This window comes from Dromaius novaehollandiae, chromosome 12, assembly GCF_036370855.1.
Source record: "Dromaius novaehollandiae isolate bDroNov1 chromosome 12, bDroNov1.hap1, whole genome shotgun sequence".
In the NCBI taxonomy this organism is placed as follows: domain Eukaryota; kingdom Metazoa; phylum Chordata; class Aves; order Casuariiformes; family Dromaiidae; genus Dromaius; species Dromaius novaehollandiae.
In genome coordinates, this window is record NC_088109.1 from 6836724 (window position 1) to 6850952 (window position 14229).

The window sequence follows — 14229 nt, forward strand, 5'->3', positions numbered from 1 at the left end:
CTTCATGGATGTCTTAGAAATTTTCTGCACTTCCAGTCGAAGTGTGCTATTTATTGTAAGTTATTTTCCATCAGTGAGTTAGCAAACAAAAACAAAATAGCTACTTGCTCTACTGCAAACTGTAAATAATAATGAATAGCAAATAGTCAAATTGACAGTTCAGGAACAAATGCTGAAATACATACATTAAAATAAGCCGGAAAGATTCCAAGTAGTGATTGGTGAGCAGATCATTAACTGATGGGGAAAAAACACTGAATTGGTTTGAATGTTAAGCTCCATTGGTCATAGTCAACAGTCTATAAATGATATTCTTCCTTTTAAATAGTAACACTGATTTCATAAAGGTATATTGAAAACATATTTAAACTCCAAAGTGAAATTACACTTCCTTTTTTTGTTGCAGATCTGGGACATGAGCGATGATGAAACAGTCTGAAAGCCAGCTGAACAAGGGGGAAGATGACCTACTTTGGACTGCAGTGCTGCCTTTATCTGTTATTTGACAAGTTAATGATTGCTTACCTATCCTGACTGTTAGAAATACAAACAAATATAGTGCATATTCTGACGTGAATATCTTCACCATAAAAGCAGTCTGCTGTGGGTGTAATTCTCCACATTTTCTTTTTTATTATGTAAATAACTAAAGCAATGTGGTTATGCTTAAATCTCCTCTTGCTTTTTTTTTTCTTTTAGTTTCTAAATATGGCTTACATATAAAATATGCTGCTTAAGTAGACTTCAGTGTTTTATTTGTCCCAGATTTTATTTTGTTTGTTGATAGACATGCTTAAGCAGCATGTCTAACTGTCTTTTTTTTATCTCTACAAGATTTGGGCCTCTTTAGTTAGAATTCATTATTAAGGCTAAGAATATTTTGCTATTGGGAGTTTAACTGTATCCTTATTTAAAGGAGACTGAGTGTAGGTAAGAATCTGTACCTACAGCCTACACCACATTGCTTGCTCTTTCAAAGTACATGTTTATAGTACAGTTGGTTCCCTTTTCTTTGTTACAGTATGAATATTCTTGCCTGTGTCAATGGAGATGTTGTTCTCTGTAAAGAACTCCTAATTTCGTGCTATCGATAAAATATGGTTTGGTTTGTATTTACACAGGAAAGACCAAAATGTGTTGGTATCATGGTTAGGCTCCCCTGAAGCTTAGAGAAAGATCTGTTGCACAGTCAAAATCACTTTGGGGGTGGATCATTGATTCCATCAGGGCTTATAGAGAGGTGCACCACTGGAGTAAAAAACTGTTTCTCTAACTTTGCCATTCTTACATGCTGTCATGCAGTATTTTATGGGTGTTTAAAAACAAACAAACAAAAAAGAACTAATTCTCTTTTCCTTTGGTAGGATTTTAAGTATTTCAGTTTTTGCAGCATCAGAAATGGTTTCACAGATTATGACTGTGCACAAGCGATAGTTTGAGAATCCCTGAGTTTAAAAGATAACTGGAAAAAATGAATTTGTAAAATATCAACTACATTACTATCAAATTGAAAGCGAATCTGTTGGGTTTTATCTTTAAATAGATTTTAGAAATATTTAATCATATTTGAAATCCTTTTTATGGCTTTATATTGTGGGGGTTGAGGACTAATTTATTCTGAAAAAAATGCAAAACATTTGAACTGCCAGTCTTTATTTCCCATATATATAATTAGTTGGTCAGTCCAATTGTTTAGTTTCTTCCTTAACGTAAGCACTGAATATCTGGTTCAGATAATTTCACAGCTTTTCTCTTATGCCGCATCAGAGGAAGTTCTGTCAGGTCAAATTCACCTAAAAGCAAGGATATGTTCAACTCCCATATTCTGATCATAAAAGAAGATTTATTGAAACATGCTGAGGTTTGCATGAAGTATCTAAAAATAGTTATTATTTGTATTTCTTTTAGTTATCATATTAATCACATTTACATTTATTAAGTAATCTTAAGGGAATGTCTCATATAACTAATTTCATTGTAATATAGAAATATATATGAATTAAATATATTTTTAAAGGACTAGTAATCATATAGGAAACATCTTTAAATGGGCTGGTAATGAACAATAGGGCTGATAACATGCAGCATCCATTTTAAAAGACTTTATTAACGTATGTAACTACTTATGATCTCAAATGATTTGCATTTTGCCAGCAATGCTGTAGTCCAGCCGGAATCATGAACCAGTACCACGGTAGTTCAGTGAGAGAGATCTGCATTTATATCTTCTGGAGCTGCTGAGAGTGGAATGCAAAAGTCTGCAGATTTTGCAGCTTTGGTTATCTGAAACCTCAAAACTAAACATCTTTCCTGAAATTTGATAAACATCAAAAATTGTTTTAAATATGTGAAACCTTGATTATCCTGTTAAAGTTGCGTTGTATCTTTACGTTGAAAGTATCTATTTAGCTGCAGAAGTATACAAGACCTAAAGGTTCAAAACTCAGGGTTAATATGATGTTTCCTTACCTCTGTAATTTCAGTAACATACAACTCTTTCAGGCTGAGCTGTTTCCTGTACATATGCTTCCCACATGTCTCTGATGTTCAGAAACACTTCAGTTTGACTTGGAATAACTTCCGTTGTCTAACTTGAATATTATTTTCTTTCTCCTTGCAAACCAGAATTGTTCTTATTTTGCTTTTACAACAATTTCTAAGTATTTACTGAGTGAGAAATCATGAGAATATTTTTAAATGAATAGAAGCACACTCAAATACCATTAACAGCTAAACACACTTCTGTTTACTGGCTTGTATGCACTTAAAGGCAGGAATTCAGCACTGTCCTTTCATCTGCCGTTATTGCGGTTTAATGGAAGAAGCTGAACTTTGAGCTTCCTTCATGTTGGAGGTAGAAGTTAGGTTTTATTTGTGCTGCTGTGACCTCCTAGGCATCAGTGAAAAGCCAGAACTCATCTTTTTGTAGTAAAACCTAGCAGCTACCTTGACTCTTCAGGGATTTACCCAGTCCATCGGGAAAGGGAATGAGCAGCCTCAGAGGAAGCAACTCTTCTTCCTGAACTATCTGACAAATACAATGGCATTATATGGCAGTGTGGGTGGGATGGGCGGCACTGTATGTCACAGCAGGCAACTCTGCCACCTGTATATTGCATCTGGGGAGGCATTTGATACCATTGGAAAACCACAGTTCTTGATGGAGAGCTATGGACGTAATTTTTGTTCTTGAGTGTTTTGAAAGTTCGTGGAATGGTAGCCTCTCCTTGGCTTTCACACATCTCCTGGCTGTCAGTGTTCCGTGCTCTCCCTACAATGTGCTTGCTGGTCAAAGGCAAAATTTATTGTGGAGACCACATTCATGAAAATGAGGAACTTGAGATTCTCTGTTTCAGGGTTTTTTTTCTTCTTCTTTAAAGCCCTCACTCGCTCTCATCCTTGCTTTCACAATCTGCTGTTAAGTACTCTTCACTTGTGTTATCATCTGTCCATCTGGAATATATTTCACTCAGGGCAGGTCCTTTATATCGAGTGTAAATTATCATTTCTCCATTAAAGCCAGCAGAAATGAAATTTCATTTTTGTCATCTTTGATACTCTTGTCCCCCTTCCTGTATAGTGTTCTTTCTAACTATGTTTCTTTGTATAGGATTTGGCTAGTTACCATGAATATATGCAACAAGAAAAATTAGCAAAATGGAATAATTTCTCCATATATTAAAAAATTGCTTTAAATTTCTTTTTTGTCCTCCCCTAGAAAACTCTTACTGATATGGGTTTCACATATTCCGGAGCTTTTTAATATGCGCTATAGAATCTTCTCTTGGCACTTTTTTTCTCCCTCTTACTGAACAAATCCTTCTAACTGTACATTTGTTAGTCTAATTGAAATTGCTGATAGCTAATTCATCATTGCAGTGCTCTACAACAGTGTGGGCCGTCTGTCTGAAGAGTTCACCCCGCTCCCAAATTTTCTCTGAGCTTTTTTCCTCTTTTTTAAGTCAGACTGTAAAACTGATGAGACTGCCCAAATGCGGTGTGATGTGGAGCAGAATTTGGTTTGCTGGTTTCCTATTAATGGCAGTCATGTGTGAAAAGATTTCTAAGCTTCTGATAAAGTTTTTGAGCTGCTGAGCAAGAAGAATCTGTGCATGTTTATTTTGACATTAAGAGCCATGAGAGTGATCCAACAAGGTATTTTTATATAGTTACTCTTCAGTATATAACCGTAGCCACACCTTAAGAGCTCAAGGAAAGTCCTGACTCTCTAGTCTATGGGAATAGGAGGGATAGCTCGCACTTTCAAAAATAAGTATGTTGCAATATGTTGCAAGTAACACATAATTAACCTTTCTTGTCATTCTGCCAGCTGAAGAGACATTCAAGTTCAGCCAGTTCTCTAATACAGTGCAAATAGCCACTTTCATGCAGTCCCTTGGTTTAATGTTAGCTGTACTGTAGCTTTCCATTAAAAGCATACAAAAGCTGAAGAGGGCATAAACAGCTATATGGTGTGATTTTTGCCTTGCTGCTTTTCCAAACTTTAATACCCTATATTTTTTAATTATTTTTAAGTGGTAATGCAATACTTTCCTTAGAAAAAAAATATGCAGTTATACTCCAAAGAGAGCCATTAAATAAACATTTGTAACGTGGTAAACTTTAGCAGACTTCCTAAGAAACATAGTCTGGAAGATGTCCCAAGCCTGTTATCGTTTCTGTCCAAATCTTTTGACATGGCTTCCTCAACTGTTTTTCTTTTCTTTTTTTCTTTTTCTCTCTTTTTTTTCTCCATTTTCAGTGCAGATGTTTTCATACAAATCCTGCCAAAATGAAGCTTTTCCTGCAAAAGGGTTTTGTGTGCCTTTTCTCTTTTAGAGCACCTGGTTTGGCTGGTGTAAAAGACAAAAATACAGACCAGATGGACTTGGGATTGTCCCAGTCAAGCAACATGTAAATTCCTAATTTAAGAAGAACCTTCCTACCCATCCCTTTCTAATAGCACGTTTCTTTCCCTTGCTGCTGCCTGGACTTTCTCCACAAGGCTAATGACATTTAAAAATATTGTGGCACCACACAGGTAATGCTTTAAGGTTTGAAATTAATATACCTTTCCCTCTCTGTTATCATTTCAGCTATTCAGTGTAATCATTTAAGAAAGAAGTTCATTGTCTTTTCTGTGCAGCAGGTCTTGAAAGAAAAAAGCGATTTACTGGCAAAGACTGTTTTCAGTCTCATATTACTTTTATTGGTACCCTTTGGTCTGCTAGCACTGACAACAGTGACTCTTCACAGTGAGCTCATGTTGATTAATATAGGGACTGTAGGACTCCCTGTTTTGTGACAGCACTACCGCTGAATTGACACAGTGAAGTTAACAGTCCCTCCTTTTTTAACTTCTTTTTCTTAATTCCTCAACTGTAAAATGTATAGAAGTAGGAAATACGTACTTGGCAAAGAGTACTTAATTTTGCTTTCCATACTAAGTTTTCCAGGTCAAAGGAACTCATCTGTTGCTCTGACCCAGTATTGTCTGAAGTCAGGTAGTGTTGGCCAAAACAAGCTGTGGCTTGGGCTAATTTGTAGCCACTTTTCTTTTAAGTACAGTAGGTGAAATTCAGCAATGCATTTTCTTCCACCAACCAATGATGAGTATTTAGCCCAAGCTGTAGTGAAACCTTTTGAGTGAGTCACCTGAGGATTATTTTAACCTGGCCAAGGAAATTGGCACTGCAGAAGGATAACTGAAGCTACTTCCAGTAAAATTAATAGCAGTATGCTTGAGTAGCGACACTGCTGAGTGCCTTAAGGTATGTTGTACCTTAGGGCATCACATTTTTCTTCTCATTTCTCGGTTGAAATGATCTCACCCCAGGACAGGGATGCAGATGAGTATCCTAACCAACTATAATTTCAAGTTCTAATGGTTGCCCTCAATAATTGAGAGTACAGTCTCTCCCTGTTGTGGCTTAACCGGAGCTTGTTTCAGTTCAGGTGGCATTTTTTTGACATTCTCTGACAGTATTTTCAGGTGCCCCATAACTGTTTTCCTAAACTTCACATAGATCATGTGTTTTTCTATTCAAGCAGACCAGTGCTCCCTGGCAGTCGCAGCATCTTGCAGGCACTTCCCTGGGCTTGGGGATAATAAGGGAGCTCTAAAAACAAAGGTGTTATGTTTCCTGCCTGGCCTGGAGTACACGCCGTCTTTGCATGGACTATAGCTGTCTAAATGGCTCTTTCCTACTGTTGTTTTTTGACTAGATGTTTATATAGGACATGGATATAAAACACAATGGACTTTGCCTCTGGAAGTGCAAGTCACATGCACACCCACACACATTTCATTTTAACAAATAATTTGAAATATTTAGCATTTAATAAATTATTTTAGTAAGCTAACAGGAAAAAGCAGTAGCATACATACAATGTTACACTGCTGCTAATCAAAAGCATGATTTTTTTAGATTATTCTTTGTAATTTTTCTCCTCGCTGTTCTTGCACCGCTTGGCTGTGGAATGGTGCTTCACTAGTCTTTGAGCCTCCAGAACTTCAGGAAACGGAACATATGTAACTACTTTAACATTTTAGCACCAGGACATTTGATTTTGTAAGCTCTCTGCAGAATGATTCATTGTTTGATTTGCTAGTGAAATGCTGTTAATGCACTACACGAATGAAAAAGGGGAGAGAGAGGTCCAGTTTCACGCTTACAGAGGTCGGTGGTGGTGGTTGCTCCGTGTGTGCCCTCTTCTAAGAAGCTTCAGTGGATGCATCGCTGTCAAGGCGAGGCAGCGTTGCAGGGGGCTGGTGGATGCATTTGAAATGCAAGCTGGCTTCTCATTTCTGGAACGAATTTGCTTTCTAAATCAGAACCAGTATAGGCCTAACAGGATGTGTGGAGAAATGCTGCTAAAATTGTTTCCACTTGGTGTCGGGAGGCCTGGAAGGAAGGCTGGGACAGCGGCGGTTCCAGGCTGGTTCGCTCCGAGTGCGTCTGAACTGTTGGTTTTTGACTGCTAAGAAATTGGTGTCCTTTTCTTTCTTTTTTGGGGGGGAGTTTCTCCTCCCTTCCCACGATCCTCAGTGCCTCACCAGTAGGGAGCAATGGGGATGAACATCAGAGCGTGGAGGACGGTGGCCTTTTTTGCTAAGCAGTTTAATTTTTAGTGACAGACGTCTTTCAAATTAGCGTAAGAGAAGAGAAAAATCAATAAAGTAGGCATGAGTTTGCTTGGCGAAGGGGTTGTCTTTAAAAGTCTTTATTTTCATCTAATGTTTTGAAGTCTGACATTTGTACAGTAATACTGTAGGTGTTACCACTTCCTCAGGAACCTGTGACTCAGTGAATGTATAAATGAAATGACATCACTGGCAACTTGCTTGAATTGCCTGTTTCCTAAATAGGGATTGTTGGTTTTTCTTTTAATACTTGCATCAGTTTTTTCTTTCTCTCTCTCTCTCTTTTTTTTTTTTTTTTTTTTTTTTTTGAGGGGGGATGGGATGAGGTGTTTGAATTATCTAAGGCAGCCTTGCTATTGTGGGTAGCCACACTGAATGTGTTTTATCCTTTTGAATCGTTGAAATCACCGTTGTTGAAGTTTACTTAAAACCGGAGATCCACATTTCTATTCAAGCTATTTAAGAATGAAATAATTGTAACTAGCTATTACCAGAGCAGCTATTGTAGTGAGGCATTCTTAATTCACTGCTGATATGCTGAGGGAGGGGGAAGGGAAAAAAGGAAAAGGCCTGAGCATAAGTTTCCGTTGTTATTTTGGAAGTAATGCAAACAAAAGAAATATGTTTTCCCACTACCGGGCAGATACTTGAGCTTTAAACAGATCTCCCTCATTACTCCGAATAGCGTGCATTTGCATGGCAGAAGACTCCTGGCAGATTTCAGTGATTCCTTTCCTCTAAGCGCTGTTCTTCCAACTGTATCAGCTCTGAATACATGGCTGAAGTAGGTGGATCCGGGGCAAGGTTTGCTCCTTTGCAGGGTGCCTGCGGCGTGCCGGAGCGCTGGCTGCAGCAGACAGGCACGGTGCAGGAGAGCCTTCAGCTGCCGCATCTGCAGTGCTGCCGTGGGCAGAGCTCCCAGTGACGTCGCCGCAGGACTTGGCTGCTAAACTGCTAGGAGTAATGTCAGGAATTCTCGTCATTCGACGAATGTGAGAAGTCGGATGTCTGTCTAGGTCTTTATTCACAGTGCTGTGGGACAGACTATAAAAGCGTTGCATTTATTTATTGCTCTCGTACACAAAGAATCACTGTCCTTTTGTTTGCACAGTAACAGCTGCGCGACTCTGCAGAGCTTCGTGCGGTCGAGACTTCAGCTGGGTCCTGCGGCCGTACTCCGCAGCAGCTCTCACCGAGCAGACAGGGCCCTCGTGTTGCACTTTAAGGGAAAACTCAAAGAAAGGCCGTGTATTCAGGGAGGTGGTGTTTGTGACTGCCATAAATTATGGTCTTTCTTCCAGTTATGTTAGTCCGTGTCAAACTTTGGCACTATTAAGAATCAAGTAGTTAAAGGAACTTTTCAGATGAGGCACTAAGGCAAAGTCCTAAAAAAGGTTCTGTATCTCTTTTTAGGTTTTTATTCTGTTTTTAATAATGTGGGTGGCCTGATAATTTCAGTTTTATTAGTGTCATCCTGCCCATCTGAAGTTGCTGTTGCATTTCCTTTGGATCCTTTATTTTCTAAAAGACCATTATGTGGGGGTCCCGCGTGCTGTTAATGAAAAATTCTTAATAAACTCAAGTGCCACCAATGGCTAGTAAAGCAGTAGTTGTATATTGTTGGTGGTGCTGTGTCTGGTATCCTTTGAGATCATAGATGGGACAAACGTAGTAACATTACAATATTTTGGTCACACAGATGGGAAAAAATTTTTTTTTCCATTTTAATTAAACAAAAGGTACTGTACTATGTTTCTTGTACTGTTCTGTTTCTTACATGCTGAGTTAGGCGGTATTTGTGATTCTCTCTAGGGCAGTAGTTAGGAACGAGTGAGCTATGCACGTTGTGCCCCATGAACCCTGCAGGGCAGCAGCCGACATGGGGAACGTAGCTGGCTCCTTCTTGCTAACAGTCTGAGACGCTCGTGTGACTCGCGCTCGCAAAAATCCCAGGGGTAAGCCAGTTCAGTTTCTTGCTAACTGTGTTTTATTGAATAGGAATTCAGTTGTCTTTAGCAGTCAAACATTACAAGCTTAAAATAGGCTTCTTTGTAACTGCTTGCTCATACTTGACTTGCTCCCTGTTTCTCCCATACAAGTGATGTGTGTACAGAGTTTCTCTGTTGCTGGGGATATTCTAGCGGCACTGCCAGCAATGATGGCATCTGTTACCTAATTTAGCTTCCTGATGTTCGTGTTTGGAAATGTCGTTAAGAGATCCTGATAGATAATGTCACGAGTTGCAATGCTTGAAAATCAGCTAGGGGCAGAGAATGAGGACGTACCTGTTGATCCGAGATACTCCGAAAGAACGTGATGCAGATGCCGGGGCAGGAGGAGGTCAGGACATGCAGCACTGTACGTTGTTTCGGAATATGATCAGATTATAGTTTTTAAATTACTTTGTTGTTATAATTGTGAGTGACACTGGCTTACGTTCTGGTTACGTTCTGGCTTTGACAGTTTTGAGATTATTTTTTGTGATTAATGATTAAATACTGTGATTTTTAAAAACATCTTGTATTTAAAGCAACTTTGTCATCTCCATAATAATCGTAGATTTGGGAAGATAGAGTGAGGCAGGAGACTTGAGCTGTGCTACTGACCTCCAGTGTCACCAAAGAAAGTCACATCTCTGTCTCCCATCCCAGACATCCAAAGAAAGTCTGAGCTTTATTTGGTTGAATCTCTCTCTCTCGCTGTGTAAGTGCCTAGTACAGCAAGAGCAATCATGAGTGGGTCAGCTAGGCAAACAGGAGTAATAGCAGAAGGATTACAGATGACACAGATATGTCTCACCTCTAACACTGCCTATTAATGTCTTTTAATGTAATCAGTTTGGTCAAGATGTTCAGAAGTGGTGAGTGAAATTCACTTGCCTCCATTTTTGGATGCCCGACTTCAGATGCTCCAAGCTAGACTTCTTTGATGAAGTCTTAAACTGCATTTCAGGATTCTAACAGGACTCTGATTTAAAATTTAAAGACAATCTTATATTAAGCATGTATTTTAAAAATTGTATGTGTGTAAAAGAGGATGAAATAAATAAATCTACTGTTAACTTTTAATTGGTTGCAGTGTCAGTTTTGCTCTTTATTTACTGGAAGATATGATTACCAGTGTGAACATTAAACTTTGTGTAGCAAATCAACTAAAATATTGAGGGATCACAACCAAGTTACTGTCATTCTTGCATAAGAGAAAAGGAAGGAATTAGGTAGGTGCGCTTTTTTAAAATATGTGTTGGTTTGAGAGTCTTGTATTTGTTGTTACCAAGCTGACTGCTACAAGTTTAGCTGTTTGTGTCACAGTAAGTGCATGCTAGTCTCGAAGAGATTCAAATCCGCGTTAAGCCTGGGTTGTTAGCTCAGTTGGAAAGGAGGGTAATCTAGCTTAGTGATCCAGTCTGCGTGTGGTTGAAAATAAAACCAGTTTTGTTCCCCAAGGCCTGCACTCCTGATTAAAGTTTCTGTTCCCTTGAATAGCAATTTGGATTCATCTGCAAAGGGAAGGCGCACGTTGACTTCGGTAGCAGAACAGAAGAACTGAGATGCCAGAATAGCTCTTATAAATGGAGAGCAGGGGTAAGAGCTGGGCTTGGTTTTTTTAACATTTGCCCTCTTGTTTATTATCAATGTGTCTCCAAACCAAGTCTCTCTTCTGCTTAAGTCAGAGCATCGTTTTTTCCACCTTTCAACTAAACAACTTCCTACGTTCCTGAACAGTGTATTACATGTGTGGCCTATTGGAAAGAGGGATCTAGACAGGCTGGGGTAATGGCCTGACAGGAACCCCTTAAAATTCAACAAATGGAAATGCAAAGCTCTGCACCTGGGATGGACCATCCCCTCCATCAGGGTGGCTGGGGACTGACTGCCAGGGCAGCAGCGCTGCTGGGAAGGGCCTGGGGGCCCTGGGGCACAGCAAGCGAAACGCCGCGTGCCCTGGCAGGGAGGAAGGCTCACAGCACACCGGGCTCTATCAGCAGGAGCGGGGGACGTTACAGAGAGAAGTGCCTTTACTTGGCACTTACTAGACCATGTCTGGAGTAATGTGTCCAGTCTTGGGCCCCCAGCATAAGAAAAGTGTTGGTAAATTGGAGTGAGTCCAGCAGAGAGCAAGCAAGATGGTCGGGACTGGCTCACATAAACTGCGAGGAGAGACTGAAGGAACTGGACTTGTTTGGCTTGGAGAAGAGAAGATTTAAGGTGAGGCCTGACAGCAGCCTTCCAGTGTTTACAGGGACATTACTGAGATGGAGGCAGGCTCTTTCCTGAAGCACATGGTGGGAGAATGAGATACTGGAGAACTGGAGTCCTGACTCGATGTAAAGAAAAGAAATTCACTGTGAGGATAATTAAGCACTGGAACAGGGCCTGGGGGAATCTCTGTCCTTGGAGGTTTTCAGGACCCAATTGGAAAAGGGCCTGAACAACCTTGTTTGATTTTGGTGTTGACCCTACTTTGGGCAGGAGGTTGGATGTTGGACTAGAGACTGCCTGAAGTCCCTTCTGACATGAATGGTTTTGTGAGTCTATAGTCTATCACCTCATATGGATCTATCAGTTGTATTTAGAGATTTTATTCATTTGCTTTTTTAACAAACTCTTCTTTATTAGGTCTGAGTGTATATTATAAAAGTACTTACCCCAGAGGAGGAAAAAAAAACCTTGTTTCATCCATTTCCTTAGTGAAATTCAGAGTACTGCTCATCAAGCAAGTACAAGGTAGAAATGGGTTGCCATCACCTGTAATTTGTTGGACTTTACAGTGGTGTTAGTGATACATTTGCATTTTCCTAATTTTTTACAGGGCGGTCATTGGCTGTTTTCCACAGTTAAACTTTCCACAAATAAAGTACAAAATAAATCTAGCCTCACATATACAGTCACTTACTTAACAGCAAAAAAGCTTCAATTTAAGAGAAGAGCTGATAAAATGAAATCCCTTGAAATCATTCCTCACTGCCCCAAATCTCTGCTGTAATACAGCTCCAGTCATTCGTTTGTCCTACCATGCTAATATTTCCTTTTCCTCCCCTGCTTCCATTCTAGTTGGGAGATGTGAAGGAGCAGAAGAAAAACAGAAGTGTCACAAGAAAAAGCCCCTGGAGAAAGCCAGCGGAGACAGCTGTCAGGAGATTCTCTTCTTTCTTTGAGGCTACAGAAGCAATGGATCAAGGAGGCGCCAGGCTGGGAGCTTTCCCAGCAGAGGTATCGTCGTTGGCTTTGAGTAGCTCACAGTCCTCCAAAGAGCTCCGGTTCTTCATTTCTTTGGCTATTGACTGGTCATAGCACACACTCTTTTTCTGGTGAGGGCCTGTTCACACAGAAGAAATCCTTTGAGACTTAGCGTTAATTTTCTTCTATTTTGTGACTCCCTCTTGGGTTGCTCTAACTGTAAAGTTTCAAAGACCCGCAGAGTATAGGTTAGCAGCCAGCTTTCTGCTTCTCTCTATCTGTTGCAGAGGTAGAGTGCTCTCTTGCCACCTGCCTTCTCCAACACTCGCAGGAAAGACTTGTGCCTTAACTTAACTTGTGCCTATGGAGGAATTAGACCAATATACTTGCTTGACTAGACCTCTCGCAAAACAAAGCAAAACAAACACAAAGAGCCTACAAATCTTGGAGCTTAAAGCTGTGATCTGCAGCTTAAGGAGTGTTCCGTGTGCTCCCCAAACACAGTCATACGTTGAAAAATCTTAAGGTGTTTTGGTTTGAGGTTATGTTATAGCTAATTCCCTGCATTTTCAAACATCAGGCTTGCAAAGCTCCGAGGTTTTCTAAGGAGACAATCTCTGCTTTTCATCAGTGTTACTAATTGGGTAGATCATACTTTTCTCAACTCTCAAGATGTTGTTGCTGGTCTCCCAACATTAGGGGTTTTTTTGTTTGTTTTTTAAGGTCTCAATTCCTAAGAATCTGTTTTCTCTTTTCTTTACTATTAAAATGAACACATCTGTTTTGTGGATGTGTAGAAAAACTTCAAAATGTGAAGCTAAATGACTCAAGAACAGAATTAATTCCAAATGTAATAATTTAGAATAATCTGATTTTAACTTTAATTTTGCTTCTGAAAATTTCTAGTGAAGTATTTTCTTATACAGTGATTCCGACAAGTTCTATTAACAGGTAACACAAATGCCATGACAGAGCAATATTAGGGATAATTTTGTTCGTTCACCTTACAATTTTTCACATAATTTATAACCAAAATAACCGCATGGCAAGTAAGCTTTCTAACCAGTGAAACACTTTGAATACTCTTCTGTTCATTGTGCCTTCATATCTGTATAGCAGCATTAGATGTTCAGTTCTGGGCAGCTGATCAAATTGGATATACTCACAGCTTTCTTTCTGAATGCTGGAAATCAGTTTTCTGACTATAGATCGCTATGCTATTAATAGCTCAAAGGAAGAACCTATTTATAATTCTAAAAAGTCAGTTCAATGAACTGTCTGAAAAGTTGCAGATTTTGGCTACAGAGCATGTCAGGGAGTTTTAAAAAATGAGAAAAATATTTGTATCTGATTGCAATGTGAGTAATTCTGTACTGGTAGGAGGCAGTAAAAAGTCTGGATGTTTGTATAGTCCTATTCTTTTGCTTTTATGAATCTTAGGCAGATTTTGCTTTTATAGTCACTGGCAAGTTGTTATAGCCCTAGGTTTAATCTCCAGATATCTATCCTCACCTTCTGCAAGGGCTGTATGAAGAGGGTCCCAGTGCTCCACCTGAGTACTGCCCTTTTTTGGAGAAAAGGGAAGGGTCTCATAGAATATACAAAGAGAGGAAAGGTGAATTGATGTGGTGTGAGCTATATTCAGCTGTGCTGATGGAATTATCACTTCTTGTGAGGGGAAAATGCATATAGTTTGCTCTAGGAGTGTGTTGTGGAAGGGCAGGATGGAGAAAAGATGGGAATCTGTCATAAGGCAACTGTTAAAAGGGAAAAGCCTTTCATATAAATGAGAAGATATTTCTTTTTCCCTTCTTTAACTTCTCTTTCTTTAATGATTTATTATGGGTGGATCTGCTATTGACTTTAATCCTCAGCCTTTGCCCGGGCATTCTTCACGTTTCCTGT

At 39.5% G+C, this 14229-nt stretch overlaps 1 protein-coding gene across 6 annotated transcripts in view; it reads left to right on the forward strand.

The window, feature by feature from the left end:
* Positions 1-10212, forward strand: part of ATG7 (autophagy related 7) — a 131442-nt gene extending 121230 nt beyond the window's left edge. For all 6 annotated transcript variants that reach the window (XM_064518830.1, XM_064518827.1, XM_026102527.2 and 3 more), the window contains one exon: positions 407-10212. Coding sequence is in view for 2 of the 6 variants with exons in the window: in XM_026102527.2 (XP_025958312.1) it covers positions 407-439 (33 nt within the window). In the remaining 4 variants the exon portion in view is untranslated. The remainder of the gene's footprint in view (positions 1-406) is intronic.
* The last annotated feature ends 4017 nt before the right edge of the window (positions 10213-14229 follow it).